General features: G+C 40.3%; 1 protein-coding gene across 5 annotated transcripts in view; it reads right to left on the bottom strand.

Moving 5' to 3' along the window:
• ctnnd2a (catenin (cadherin-associated protein), delta 2a) overlaps positions 1-14,981 on the bottom strand; it is a 271,300-nt gene that overhangs the window by 38,214 nt on the left and 218,105 nt on the right. For all 5 annotated transcript variants that reach the window (XM_035943707.2, XM_035943706.2, XM_035943711.2 and 2 more), the window contains 4 exons: positions 14,148-14,265; positions 11,423-11,605; positions 6,496-6,669; positions 2,935-3,085 (listed from right to left, as the gene is read on the bottom strand). In XM_035943707.2, the coding sequence (XP_035799600.1) occupies positions 2,935-3,085; positions 6,496-6,669; positions 11,423-11,605; positions 14,148-14,265 (626 nt within the window). The remainder of the gene's footprint in view (positions 1-2,934; positions 3,086-6,495; positions 6,670-11,422; positions 11,606-14,147; positions 14,266-14,981) is intronic.

The raw sequence follows: 14,981 nt of genomic DNA, 5'->3' as shown, positions 1-14,981 counted from the left end.
AGAGCCAACTCACCATCACTGTCTTATTAGATGTAGACAGCCTTTCAGTATGAAAGAAATGAAATCATGTAGGACAATTCCACTGAAAATTAACATCCTGCAGCTCCATATAGTTTCCAGCACAATATAATCATTTGCCAGACAGTGTTAACTAGGTGACCATCAAAATTACAACAATCTTTCTTAAAATTTCAGTTTTCGTGCTGTTCATTTATTTTTATCTGCACACTGATAGTTTCATCTTTAATGGTTTTAGCCATGGCTAATACGAGAGAATAAGGATCTGCAATACCCTGAATTTATCTCTATTATACATCTTGATTTTCCTTTATCACCCTGTTTCTGCCTTATTGTCTGTCTCCTAAATCTCTAAAGATGACATGGAGAAAGCTAATCATATGCAAGACTTAATCCGTGTATTACTGCAGTTGAATAAGTCAAGCAAATTCTAAAATGCAAATGCAAAACAAATTAGAATTTATTTTCTCTATGAATTTCCAAATAACAGTATTATTGAATCAGCCTCTGTTTTGTCTTTCTCTCTATGCAGTGTGTTGCGTGTCTACCTCTCCTACTGAGACATTCCTGTTTAACTTTCTCTGCTTAGGAAGCTAATGGCTATAGAAAATTGAAGCCAAAATGGACCTATTACCAGTAATATTTATGAATCATAAAATGTTAATGAAATGAAGAGGAAAAACATAAACTGCTCTCGTTGTAAAAGCTCAATTGGATGAAACAGCATTTTCACTTTCCTTGACTAAGTTTATTCAAATGACGCAGTTTTTGATGATGTAAGAGCAGATTTAATGTAAAGGTAAAAGAAAACAGCAAGCCTGTTGACTTTTGTAATGTTTAAAATCGAGAATATTATACATTACACATTATTAAACCATACCTGTTTTTGAGAAACACTAACATGTACCAGAAACAAGAGATATGGGTCCATGCTAGAAATCTGATCAGTGTCTATTTAATAAGATAGTCCACTTAGATAATTACTGCTTCCATATTTCATCATCAAGTTCGCTTGCTGTATGTTGTTGCAGTCATTGTAGATTTCAAAGGTAAGCCCACAAATCTCAGATAGCTGAGCAGGTGAGCACCTACATTCTTATGCTGAAAAAAATAAATGTAAATATCCTTTATAAAGACTAAAACTTTTATTTTGCTGATAAGAGTTTATTTTTACTTTTTGCTGTTACTGTCTGATAATACTGCTATTATTGAACAACTGAAAGTGGAAAGTCACGTAAAGAATGACATGCAATGGCTCTCCTTTTTTGAAGGGAAAAAAATAACAGAAACAAATGTAACTGTAAGGATTTTATATCACTTAACCTTCTATCTAACTTGCTGATGCTGCACATTTGCAGGCATACTGAGGAAGAAAATATATAAAACAAAAAACCCTGTTGAAACAACTGCTGAAGCATCCCTGTGCAAAGATTTCAGTTATTCTGTAACTTGTTGCTGAGCGCCAATTCAGACCATCACAGTAGGGGGCGTGTTGAGCTTTGCCTGCAGCATTCCTTGTTGTTCTTACAACACTCTACATAAACCCCAAGAGACTCCAGAAGCCCTTTGCCTGAGACTGGGGGTAGTAGGGTTGCTATAGAAACCACATAGACCACCAGGAAGCTGAGATTATCAGAGAGACTAGAACGAAAGGGAGGTGATGTCACACATATACACACAAACATATGCATATATGAGGTGTCTGTTTATTCAGTCACAGAGGATAACAGTGCCACACATATACACACTTATGGACACAGAAAGAAAGCACTCTTACACAGTCACATTTATTACTCTTACTATGCATTACACTGGCGCCATTTACTTCCTGGAGACTTACTCTAACTTAACCATATTTGCCTAGCTCTAAATTTACCCTAACCTTAAACTATGTCTTTACCTTAAAATGTAATGATTTAGGCTATGTGGGATCGCTTTTGTCCCCATAAGGCAGAGACGTCGCCATGATGTGAATATGAAAGCAACTTTAGGTCCCCACAAGAAAAGGAATACCTGGATCTCTCTCTCTAACATACACAGACACACGCGCACAAATTATATATAAGTCTCTCTGTGTGTCAGGTTAACTAGTGACCCCTGGTCTCTAGATGTGTTGATGCTGCCAGACTGACTGAGGCTCACTCATTATCACAGTGTACTTTTCAAAGCTCAACGCAGACCTTTGATCTGATAGTCTCTTCTGCTACAGTGTTTCTCTTCAACTCTCCAGCTTTCCTCAGCCTTCCTTTATCAAAATAGATCAGACTGGTTTATTTTTTTAACTTCAACTCGGCATCAGACTTCATGACTGTAATTCTCTCACATGCCAACAAACATACCTTTGATTCAGTTGAATATATATAATTACTTTAAACAATTTACTCAGTAGTCCAAACAGAAAAACAAACCCAACTGTCTCTACAACTAACATACCTCCACATCATGCTACACCTAATTTATGATAGCTAGAGAGCACTTATAGTTTCAGATCACACAAGCCTGAGTTTAAATTGCAGCTCATTATATAGACTTGATCATGGTCGGTGATTACCAATTTACAGTCAATCAATAAAATTATGTAATGTGTCAAAATCACACAGCAGACTCAAAGTTCTCCATCTGGCTAACGTACGCCAAACCAGGTAAGCCAGAGGTGATTACAGATGGGTGGAAGTGGTAAATTATATATATTGACAGGAACAGGCCACAGTAGAGCAGCTATTAGAGAATGTAATTAGAGATGGAATGAATGAATGACTGGCTTTAGGTTGCCACAGAGACTTTAACTGATCATTGCAGTCCAGGTGGCCAAAATTCATGTGACTTGAAAGGGATTAAAAATGGCGGTGAACCATGTAAATATTTAACCTAAAATCATCTCTTGGAAAGTCTAAAAAGTTTTTTTTAAGTACTCACCAATGAGCTCCTTGTTCCTGATGTCCAAAGCCATATTTCTGAGAGCAGTGGCTACAGCACACACTACTTTGTCATTGTCTATCCTCAGTAACTCCACCAAGATGGGAAGGCCTTTCTCCTTACGGACAGCAGCTCGAATGTACACTGACCACTGACAGGGAGAAAATAGCGAGAAGATAGTAAAACAGATTTAACCTGAACTTATCACAGCGAGAGAAAGGTATATTTACAGGTTAAAATCTTACACTGGACATGTTAAATGAAAGTGATGCCAACATGTTTTGTACACAGTTTTATGTGACAATTGCAATTGTTTATATTTCAGCCTATTAGAAAGAAAAAGGAGACAGACAGAGCTCAATGGTAGAGTTCAGAAGGGAGATGCTATATATAAGGGCAATATGCTCAGGCATTACACTGGCTCACAACTGATATACTGTGAGAGGGAGAATTATATGAACCAGAGAAGAGTTTTGAACTTTGAGACCACTATATCCTCCCTCAATAACTATCAAGGTACGCTAAATGGACCACTCGACCCTGAGCAGCTCAAATGGTACTGCGTTATAGGTCAAGTGCCGAAGATTAGGAGGTGTGAAACAACACCCAAGAATGGGTATTAGGAGGCAAAGTTTCTGACAAATTAATAATTTATCTTCCCAGGATGTGTGAAAAGGTTAAAAGACAGTATTGTTTATCTTACAGACTAAAATTGACAAATTATGGCTCATAGCAGAAGGGCTCCCAGAATGCACATCATCTACACACATCAGCTTTAATGAAAGGGGTCTGAATCTGCACCAATATTTCATGGCTTCTTCCTGTGCCAGCGCTCCAACTCTCCACCCAGTTTTGTAAACTTTGTTGCATAGTCATACTGACTGAAAGACAAACAGCACAGATCCCATCCTGATCACATTAGCGCTGTTTATCATTTAAAGAAACCTCGGAGGGAAATAGTTATACACGTCTAGCCACAACATTAAAACCACCTGCCTAATATTATGTAGGTTCCTTGTGATGCTAAATCAGCACGGACTTGTCAAGGCATGAATTCCACAGACCTCTGAGGTGTTATCAGCAACCAGCAGGGTTAACCCTTTGATGCGCAACATGGATCAAAAGTGACCCAAATCCAATGGAAAATGGGTATCTCCTGACCCACACTGCACATCAAAGGGTTAACAGTAGATCCCTTTGAATCCTCTAAGTTCCGTGGTGGAGGTCAGCACCTTGGACATTGTGTCATGTTCCTCAAACAACACAATCAATTCTGCAGTGAGGCAAGCGCTGTCTTGCTAAAGGGGACCAGTGTAATTACGGAATACCATTGTCATCAAGGAGTATACATGGTCTGCAGCAGTGTTCAGGTAGGTGGTGGGTGTCAAAGTAGCATCCACATGAATGCCAGAACTCAAGGTTTCCCAGCAGAACATTGCCCAGAGCATAACTCTGCCTCCATCGGCTTAACATCTACCCATAGTGCATCCCGCTGCTATCTTTTCTCTATGCAGATCCTTACGCAGCCCATTTTTCCTGCTGTAAACACCTTCAAGAGCTAACTGTTCACTTACTCTCTCCCCTTAACAGGTGCCACTGTAACAATATAAGCTGTCAGTGTTTCTTTTTCTTGAAAGAAAACTTGATTCCAGCAATTTTTGGATACAAGCCACATTGGTATATGATTGCAATCTTGTTTTTCTATTCTACTTTCAATAACATGATTTTAGTGGCATAAAATAACCTAAAATTATAATTATTTGCTGGATTTTACACACTTTAATTAGAAAAGAAACTTAAAAGCAAGGCTAAAATTAGAAAATGAGCACAAAGCAAGAGAGCAAAAGCAGAGGAAGAAAAGTCTACAAAACAAATTTGTAAACATCTTTAGAACTGTTAAAGGACAACTGTCATTATTGCAGATCATTCTTCCCGCAGCTTCCCTCTCCTTCAGATCCATTAAAGGTCTCAACACTAGTCACCTTATCAAATACTCTGCTTTCATGTAGTCTGGAATCTATACTCCTCCAAATGGAAAATCTTGCCCAACTTTCTCAGTCACATCTCAAATGAAGACACAGCATCAGAATTCCACAATTACAGGATATTTATCATTTATCCCTACCCCCTGCCAGTGGTTGTAATGTTATGGCTGATCAGTGTATGTCTCAGCCAGGACTTAAGTAATTAAAGTAGTGTGCCACTAGTATGGCAACACTGTTTCTTCAGAAACTGTTAGAAACGCTATTCTCAAAGGAGAGGGAGTACACACACGCATGCAGTCAGACCCCGAAATAGAAAATGTGATTTCCTGAACACCACCTGCCCCCACCATTTCCTCCTTCCCCCTTAATTTTTCTAGAACCCCTCCTCCTAATCTCTCTCATGCTCTGACTCTCTCTCAGTCCACTGTCAGTGAAAATCCAAATTAGTTACAAACACATCCCACAGGCATCTACAGGACGACTGCAACAGACGGCGTGCTTCACCGCCTGTCACTCCCCCTTGAGTTTAAGTTTTGTCATTTAGCAAAAAACTAACAAATAAACGTAGATTTTTAAACACATTAACATTTTTATTAACTTCCCCAGATAGTCCATTTACAACCAACAATGTCTAATGCAGTTTTATTTTTAAGGCCATTCCAATGTTATACCCTCACATTTTCTACCTCTTACCCTTATACAAACCCCCCTCAGGGCTAAGGCTGCCCCCACCAGCACTCTCCAGTATGACACCATGACTCATACATTATTACCATCTAGCTGCTTCCACCAGTCTGCTGCTGTTGAACCCTAACTCTATTCCTTGGTGTGTTAAAGTTTGGAACCTTTACATTATTACACTAATTGTATTGCAACCAAGCAATTTTATATTCTATAAAACACATAAAAAAACATGATTGAGCTCAAAATATTTAGTCAGCAGAATGCCATACAGAGCAAAATAGAACTTTATTTTAGCAGACTGTCTTCTGAGTGAATGTGAAGTGTTTATCCTCTGCTCTGGGGAATATCCTGGAGCCAAATAAGTCTTTGAATTAAAAAAAAAAAAAGAATATATCCAACCTGCCCTACTGTCCTCGTTGATACTTAACCTCTTTTCAACAGATTCGCTACTCTGCAAGGCCGTTGTAATTCTGATTTCAAAATGGTAAAATTACCATCCCTCACTACTAATTTATCCACAACCCATTATATTTTAATAAACAGATATAAACCAGCATTATGTTGTTGACTAAATTCATTTTTGGAATTGCATGGCACCTATTAAGGGTACGAAAGCAAAAGACTTCACAAGTATTGCCACATTTAACAGCCTCGGTGTGGAGAGGTTATAGCTACAGACACACATAATCCCACACCTGCCTGCAAACATTAACGTACATACTTAAGTAGTTTGTATTGCATATAATGTGAATTAACACTGGTCCATCAGCACCAATCAATTCTGTGCACTGTGCCTTGGACTCTTACAATTTATATGTGACAGAGTTACAAAGTTTCAAGGAAACAAAAAAAAGTCAAACAGTTTGGGAATCATCTTAATCCTAGCCGTTACCTTCCAGCTGCCTGCAGCCAGGTTCTGCAAAGCCCCAGCTGCACCCTCCAGTGTGTCGGGATTCGAGCATTCAGACAGCAGAGTGAGGTAGGGCTTGACGATGGTGGGGTGCCACAGCATCTGAACCCCTTTGGGGGGCTCTGCTGTGTCTGGAAAGGGGCCCACGCCATCCCACTGTGGGAACAGGGTGGAAGAGATTTTTTAATCTAACTTTTATTCATAAACAGATCACCATTCATTCTTTTCCTGCATGTAATATATTTTTTGTACTTTACCTAAAGAACAAAGGAACACCAGCCAAAAACCAATGTGCCACTGGTCTCTTTAGTTTAAAGTTTTATGTGTGTAACCATATCAAGCAGCTCTGATTGATCTCTGTCATGTCAAAGGCTGCTGAAGTACAGCTGTGAATCACTGCCGCAAGGCGTGGAGATACTCCAATATGCCATTTGCTCTGTTTCCCTGCCCTTTAATGTACAGGGTACCACTGATCTACAGAGACCTGCATTTACTCTAACATTCATCAAAGAGAGAGAGAATCAGGGGCTCATCATGTATATTTTTGAGTGTGCAAGTGCATGTTTTGTGACAGAATGACTGAATGCATATCTGAAAACAAACCACATCTACACCTTGAACACTGGCCTATTAAATACGCCAAAGAGATACTGAGTAAATCACTCCCTGTCAACCTGTTATGCAGGAGAGAATAGCGATGAAGGGGAGAGGTGGGAAAGAGATGAATATGAAAAGCGATAGAGACAATGAGAGAATGTTTCACTCCTACTTTGCTTTGAGCAATAAACCTAAAGCTGCACACCTCTCTTTCACTTTACCTCCATCCTTTTCCACTACAATCGACTCTCTTGATGTTTGAACCTCTTTGTTGAGTGGCATGCCCACACCTCTTTCACATAGGCATAAATCCACAACTACATCTCTTCCTCTCTACCTTCTTTATTTATATTTCTTTTCTCTCCTGCTTGTCATTTATAGCTCGCTGTGATTCTGCTTTTCTATCCCTCCCTTGATTCCCCTCTCTCTTTCTTGACTCCCTCTTTCCCTATTTTCTCATTCTATTTCCATCCTTCTCTCTCCAGTTCTGTTTTTCCTCTCCCTATCGACCTTCTCTGTTTCGCTCTACTGCTTCCCCCCCTCCCCTTGTCTCAAGGTAAACTAGGCTAGTGTGTGTCTTGAGAGAGGTGCTTTGCATTGTGTGTGTGTGAGAGACTGAGCCTGCATGTTTTAATCTATACATAGATTCTCTGATCATGAAAATCAAAGGTTTCTTATAGTTTGAAGTGTATGGAGCCACAGCAACAAGAAGCATCAACTCATTCTCAGTACATTCTGTCGCCTGGAGACATTCTACATACTAAATATGAGTGTATAACATTAATTTATGCATCTGAAATCCTCTAAAATATACTATTGAGTATATTAAATAATTTTCACAAATGTTTGTTTCACTACAGGAGACTTCTTATGCAGCATTCAAATCTTATTATTTTACGGGTGAATTCCATCTTGCCTCTTTATAGTATATATACAAACATAGTTATATCTTATATCTGCATGGCAAAGAATCTTAAATTACTTAGGTTATCATATTTACTGCAGTTAAATCTTTACCTAGTCTGTTACAGAGCAACTGGCATACAAACAATGCCAGTTAACTAAAAAGTACATTCACATTTAAATAATCTGGTGTCAGGCCTGGCTCTGCAGGCTCTGGCTAGGGCCCCTCCTTCCCCTTGTGTGTGTTTCCTTTTTAGGGATGGGTGACGTTGAGACGGCTGCGGCAGGTGTGGGTGATCTCATCAGGGCAATCAGCAGAAGTAGGAGCAGATGTTGCAGAGCCAATCACTTCACTACGCCTTCACAATATAACCTGACCCTTCTCTTCAATCGATGCTGGATTGTAAAGAGCTACTAGTCATTGCATACTCAGTAGTTCTTACCTTTTGTTATTTTTGGTGAACTTCAGTAACATGTTTCTGATCTCCTCTCAGCTTGGACCGCCTTTGATTGTGCGCATCTGGCTTCTGGATTTGGACCCACCAACCTCACCTGCCTACCAGTTTTCCTCATCCCCTGGACAGGACATCTAGCTTATCTCCGACCATCCTTCCCCTCCGTCACTCACCAACGTATGCCGGCACCAGTCCTCACCTGCCGCCTCAGCCACAGATGCAAGTGCTAGCCACCGTTCCACCCTCGAGCCTCTGCCTCCCCTAGTTGCCAGCTGAGTGCCAGCCCAAGCGGGCTCCGTTTAGAGTTTATTGTTATAGCTCCTGTAGTGAGCCTCAGTTATAGAATTCCTTGTATTGTGATTGAATTCGCAGTTATTGCTATAATAACAGTAGTTTACTTAGTTCTAGTTTGTCGAAGATACTGACCTCGTATTTTGAAAATCGTAGTTTCGTATTAAGTTTTATTGTGGCTTGCAGAATTGAGCTTCTTAGTTTTAGAACACGAGAGTTGGTGTGTGCGAGTGTAAGGGCTCATTGTTGGCTTAATTGTAGTCCAAGTACTTATTTGTTCTTAGAGAAGACTTTCTTAGTTCCGAGTAACCTTCATTTCCTAGTATAGTTCTCCTGCCCAGGGATTACCTGCTGTGAGTTAGCTCTAGTTACTTCAGTTCTTGTTATCCACTAGCCACGACAGGTGCTGCAGGTTTGTAGTTAAAGTTACTGCCTTGTAGTTCTGATACTTCCAGGTTTAGAGTTCCATTGGGATTTGTAGTTTTGTAATTTTTCTTTGTTGTGAATAAATGATTATTGCTGCATCTATTTTGACTCGATCTCTTTCCCGCATCTGAGCTCCAGAGAAAATCCCAACATCTGGTCAGATAACTGGGTGAGAACAGTAGATGCTCCGCTCTTGAGGGCAACACACTGAAATGATAGTGATTGTACCTTTGAAAAGCACTGCAGCTGTATTGCTTGCAGAACATCTATGAAAATCAAATTCCATAGAATATCCATTATGGCAAGAAATAGGCACACTCGGGCGCTGGCCTGAGTGTGTTCAGGTAGTCCATTAGGAATGTTTAGGTCCAGTTCAGGCTCCTACACTGCTCTGGGGCTTTGCTATCTTAACCTCTAATAAGTGATTAAGGGGACTGCATTACAGTTTAACAGCCTGTGTCTGTCTAGAGCACTCTCTTTTTCTCTCTATCCATCTCTCTCCACCCTTGCCCGCTTTGTGTTCACATCATTGTATCTCTCCAAATTTCAGTGTTTTTCTGCCCGTCTCTTACTAACAACTACTCACTGTCACTTTTGTGGCAAAGTGTATATCTCTGGATTGTGCTCAGTTGGTGTTAGCCTATACCTGTCTCTGCATCCATCACTGTGCATTCCTCAATGTGTACCAAAGAAATTATACAGTAAATGCAAACACATATCGACAACAGAGTTTCATTATCTGACACCAATCAGACATATTCTGACAGGACCATATAGTTTGTAGCCAATGTGTAAGATTTGCGTGGAGAATAAAATTAAGCTAGAACACAGGGTTTCCAGTTTGGTTTTGTTCTCACCTATCAGCCCTGCCCTCCAGTCCAGCTGGGTTGGGTCTAAAAGACACATGTAGGGTCTGTGTTTGTGTCTAACTGTTGGACACAATTGTGCACAATTCTAACATGCTAACATCCAAGCTTAAATGTTCTAAAAGGAAAGCCAGATGGTCTTTTTTACTTCATAACAATATATTTGATTCATTTAAGGAAAGTCCTTTAACCTGAAAAAATGAAAGAACCAGCTAAGGAGGAATCTGTCTTCTGGGATGGACAGACATGAAATTAATGTTGAGAAGCAGAATAACAATATAGACAATTGAGAAGACAAAATTACAGAATAGAGCAGACAGTGCAGGGAGTGGGAGAAAACAGAGAATGATGAAGCTTTTGATGAGAAAAGTTTTCAATTATGTACAATATGATAAGAAACAGCAAAAACTGGCTTATGAGCCAATGCATTATAAAAGAGGCTAATGCGTTTCAACTCAGCTTGTAGAGTACTCTGTGATTTTTATTCCTGTTTTCCATTATTTACCACACATCCCTGTTCACCACTCACACAAAGTCCTTGCTTCATTATAAAAGCTGTCTTTTACTTTTTGCACCCATGTGTAAATATACATCTAAATTAAGACAGAAGGGTGGGGGGTTGGTGGGGTGAAGCGAATCACGTGACACGGCTAGCCAACAACCTAATCTCAACCCAGTTAAAGCATGTACACATTAGGGAGAACTATATACAACATTACAAGAGCTCTCTGATTCATTTGAATTAAAGTTGCTCAGTGACACATAAGATGAGCAAAGTTTTTCAAGTTTCCTCTATGAGGTGCTCATGCTTTCACAATTTTGGGCCAATGGGTGATGTGCATTAGCATCCCACTCAGTTCTCTGCCCATGGAGACCATAAGATTCCTGCTGGTTGAGTCAGCTGACCTTCCTTTGGATCCCTGTACAAATGAATGAGATGAAATAAATTTCCCATACGACTCAGTTAGACTTTTCAAATGTTATCGGATCAAATGGATGAAATTGTGATAATAAAAGGAGTCTTTTTGTTGATTTTGTAATGCTCAGAAAACCTCATTAACCACTTCACAGCAGCTCTCTTTCCAGCGATTGTGCAGGGAGAATGAATTTTGGTCACCCGATGAACGTAGAAGTTGTAGTAACATAGTTCGGCCACTAGTGCAAAATTCCTGGACAGTGCTGCCTCTGCAGCTTTAGATGTGGGCTGGTGTTTTTCAGCATTGTGCACCAGGGAAAATGAGAAAACATCTTTTTTGGAGTCCCTGCCAAGACGTAAAAGTATTTTATCCTCAATGGCAAGTGTTTATTTTTTTCCCGTTTTTTCCACTTTTCTCAACTTATCAATTCATCTCTTATTGTGTTTGCCCCTACCTGGTCCCCTCCCTTCTTTTTCTTCTTCTTCTTGCCCCAGCAGCCGGAGCTCTCTCCCTCACGTCCGTTGGCGTCACAAAGCAAGCCATCCAGCTCCTCCAACCCCCCCTGCTGGCCGTGGGACGTCTCAGCAGCCAGTCGGTATGACAGGTTCCTCAGGATGCAAACACAGTTCTCTACAGTCTGGAGATAAAGCAAGATGGGAGAGATAAAAGGTGAAGTGAGGTGGGAGGAAGAGAAGGTGGGGAGAAGGAAGATGAGATGGAAAAAAAAAGGAGACATATAAAGGGGAAAAAAAGTGAGAGAGCTGGGGTAGGAGATTTGCGTTTGATGCCATTTAATGAAACATCTCGCTTGAAAACACAGAGCAAACTCAAAGTCAAAGCACGCTAATAAAAACCGCCCACTCTCACACTTCTACACTATCGGCCTTCCGAGCCAGACTGATGGAGAGAGTGAGAGACAGAGAGAAAGGAAAAGAGCAACGATAATCTCACAGGTAATATGCTTCTGCTTTTTGTTTGTGCTGACTTTGAAATGAAATTAAAAGAAACTCGGGTAAATGAAGAAAAATGACAATCCCAATATATTGCATCGCACCCCATTAAACATCAAGTTTAGAGGCGAACCCAGCAGCAAGAGAACATGTGACTGTGTGTGTTTCAAAAGCAAACTATGTCTTGCATTGTATGTTGTCTATTCTTCAGTGTGTACTTTCACTGACTGTGTGTACTTGCATGTGTGTGTGTGTGAGTGTGTGTGTGTGTGTGTGTGTGTGTGTGTGTGTGTGTGTGTATGTGTGGATCACAGAGAAAGGGGAGACATCGAGTCAACAGAGTGGAAATTAACAAAGACAAATCATCAATCTTCTCTCAGTCTGACCGTTGGTTTACACAAAAACAACTAAGGAGTGTAATTGAACAGCCTCAAGAGATGCAACAAACAAAACAATGTCTCACTCCAGTGAGCTGCACTCATGTCTGAAATTCTATTCACATGCTATTATAGAATGATGTCGGAGAAGTTACATTTTATTTACAATTTACTGTGACATTTCTTACTTCGATCTGCTATTTCGCATTTATTCAGTACCCTTTTATTTCCGGCTGCATGGTTCGGAGAGTAAAAAGACTGTGTGATCTTGGTTTTAAATCATTATGTTTTACTTGTGGTCAGCACAGAAAGGTCAGAGGTCAGGGTCAGTTACAGATTTGTAGTCGTGCACCTCGGCGGGACTGCAGCGTTTCTTAGGAACTCAGAAATCCGACTCTTTAAAAAACTAATGCAAGACCATTGTTCTTATTTTGTCTGTGTGACCTTGTGCTGCTTGCCACTATGGGCTTTTAGAATCTGCTAGTCCAAGCACTCTTCTCGGATGCAACATTACATGGGCTTGTAGTAAACTGCTCCCTGCAGTAATAATAACCACACTCAAAGCAAGCTGCTAAATATCAATATCATATTATGTATTATTGGTTGTGTATGAAGAATGATGTACTCAGTCCTTTTGATCTTGCACCATCAATTTTAATGACTGTATCTGCTAAGTTAATTGAAAAAATAGTTAAGAGACCTCAGCTGTGCACTTCTTTACAGCTTTAATAGCAGCAATCTGTACATTATGCTTAATGTTTCGGATATGAAAATGTTACTTTGCATATAGTGACTGTTCCTCAGATCTTTGATGTAGCTTGCCTGCATTTATGAATATGAAAGGATTAGAGGGGAGAGACTGTCTTGATGATCAAAATGCACATCTTGAAAAATCCTGAGAATCTGACGGTCAGAGGGAAGTTTTGTGAGAGCACTAATAATGAGGGAACTGATTATACGAGTGCAGTATAAAGGCATATGAAGAGGCAGGTAATCAGTTGCAATGTAGCTTGGACAATCAGAGCTTCAGTTTTTCGACTATTTCCGGTGTTTAAGAAGATTGATGTGACAAATACATGTTTTCTAACTAATCTGCACAAGTGGTGAAGTGGTACAGCTACATGATAATTATATGTTTTAGACTCATTAAGAGCTATTGTTTAGTCAGCATTAACCCATATGAAATCCAGCAGTGAAACAGCGCGATGAGCAGATAGTCTGGGCATAGTAGGTGAGAAAAAAAGAAAAAAAGGGAGACCGAGTACAAAATGAGCACATGGCTAATGTGCATCGCTTTTGCAACAGTGACCACTTGGTGGTTTTTCTGCCAATCAGTCATTGTTACTGTAGCGACAACAGTCCTCCTCTGGTGACTGCAGGCAAACGGTGGAGAGGGGCGGGCGGTTAAACAGTGATTAAGGATGGCCATTTAGAAAAGCTGGGAGACTGGAAGACCTTGAGAAGTCAGCCATCCACAACACTGTTTACGTAGTATTGACCGGCCCACACATGCTGTGACATGAACGCCACATATCGACTGCACGCCGACGTTAACACATCTTCACACAGCAAAATGCAAAGTGAACATAAACCCACTCAACTTTGACTACTGCAGCTAATTTGGCAGAAAAATATACTGCAACACTTTAATTTGCCCTAAATAATATATGCTGATGATGAGCGCTCCTTGAAAACTAAAATTCCTCTTGTGGCTGCAGTTTTTCTTGTCTCCTCCTGTGTGCTAAAATGAGTTTGGATGTGATTAAGACAGGGTATGAGGCGCTACTTGATTTCGTTTGAAACTACACGTTTAAACAAACTCAGAGGTTTACAGTCACACACGTGCACGCACCTTGCTGTCGATCTCACTGCTGCCCAGAGAGGTCTGGATAACATACAGCAGAGCATCTGTCAGGCCGTCACACTCCCTCATCCTTCGTCTTGCCTCCTCACCTGCTGAGCTTACATTCCTGCAACACACATACAAAAAACACTGGTCGGAGAGTGTGCGTGTATGTGTATGTGTATGTGTTTATAGCTGCGTGTTTGCCAAACACAAAGACACAACAAATGGGGGAAAAAGGAGAGCTGGTTGGGGAGGAAAGATAAGACATGAAGACAGATGAAAGAAAAAGCTGTTAATAAGAGGTGTAGAGAGACAGAGGCAGAGGGAGAGAAAGTGAGAAACAGATACTGGAGAACCTGGCAGCTCTCCCTAAACTAAACAATTGAAAAGGGAGCATTAAAATTCTGGATACATCTCAATCTATGCCCCGAAGGCTCACTTCAATTTAAAGTACTTGACTTGAGTCCAAAAAAAGGAAAGGGGGGGAAAAAAGCCGCTTCAGTCAGACAGTTGGTGCCTGAACTTCACAGCCAATACTCACACCAACGCTGCTTTGATAATTTGACAATATTGTTCCATTTATTATTAGCAGCTTTGCCAATATGATGCACAGAAATAATGAACTGAATTTTTATTGAATTGGAGGTACAGGTGGGTGGCAATGGGTTGGATTTGTTTGGGTTTCACCAGGGAGCTGCCTGGGATATAGATACACTAAGTACCAGACAGTGACTCTTTTGCATGTGCCAATAAAATAAAAATGAAGCTGAGGTGTGTAACATGAGCTAGAATGCATATTATGAGGAGTTACCTAGAAATTTTGGCACTGTGCAGTAAACA

This window comes from Amphiprion ocellaris, chromosome 22 (genome assembly GCF_022539595.1).
Source record: "Amphiprion ocellaris isolate individual 3 ecotype Okinawa chromosome 22, ASM2253959v1, whole genome shotgun sequence".
NCBI classification, from domain to species: domain Eukaryota; kingdom Metazoa; phylum Chordata; class Actinopteri; family Pomacentridae; genus Amphiprion; species Amphiprion ocellaris.
Note: the sequence above shows the minus strand (reverse complement) of the source record. Positions and strands in the feature narration are given on the sequence as shown.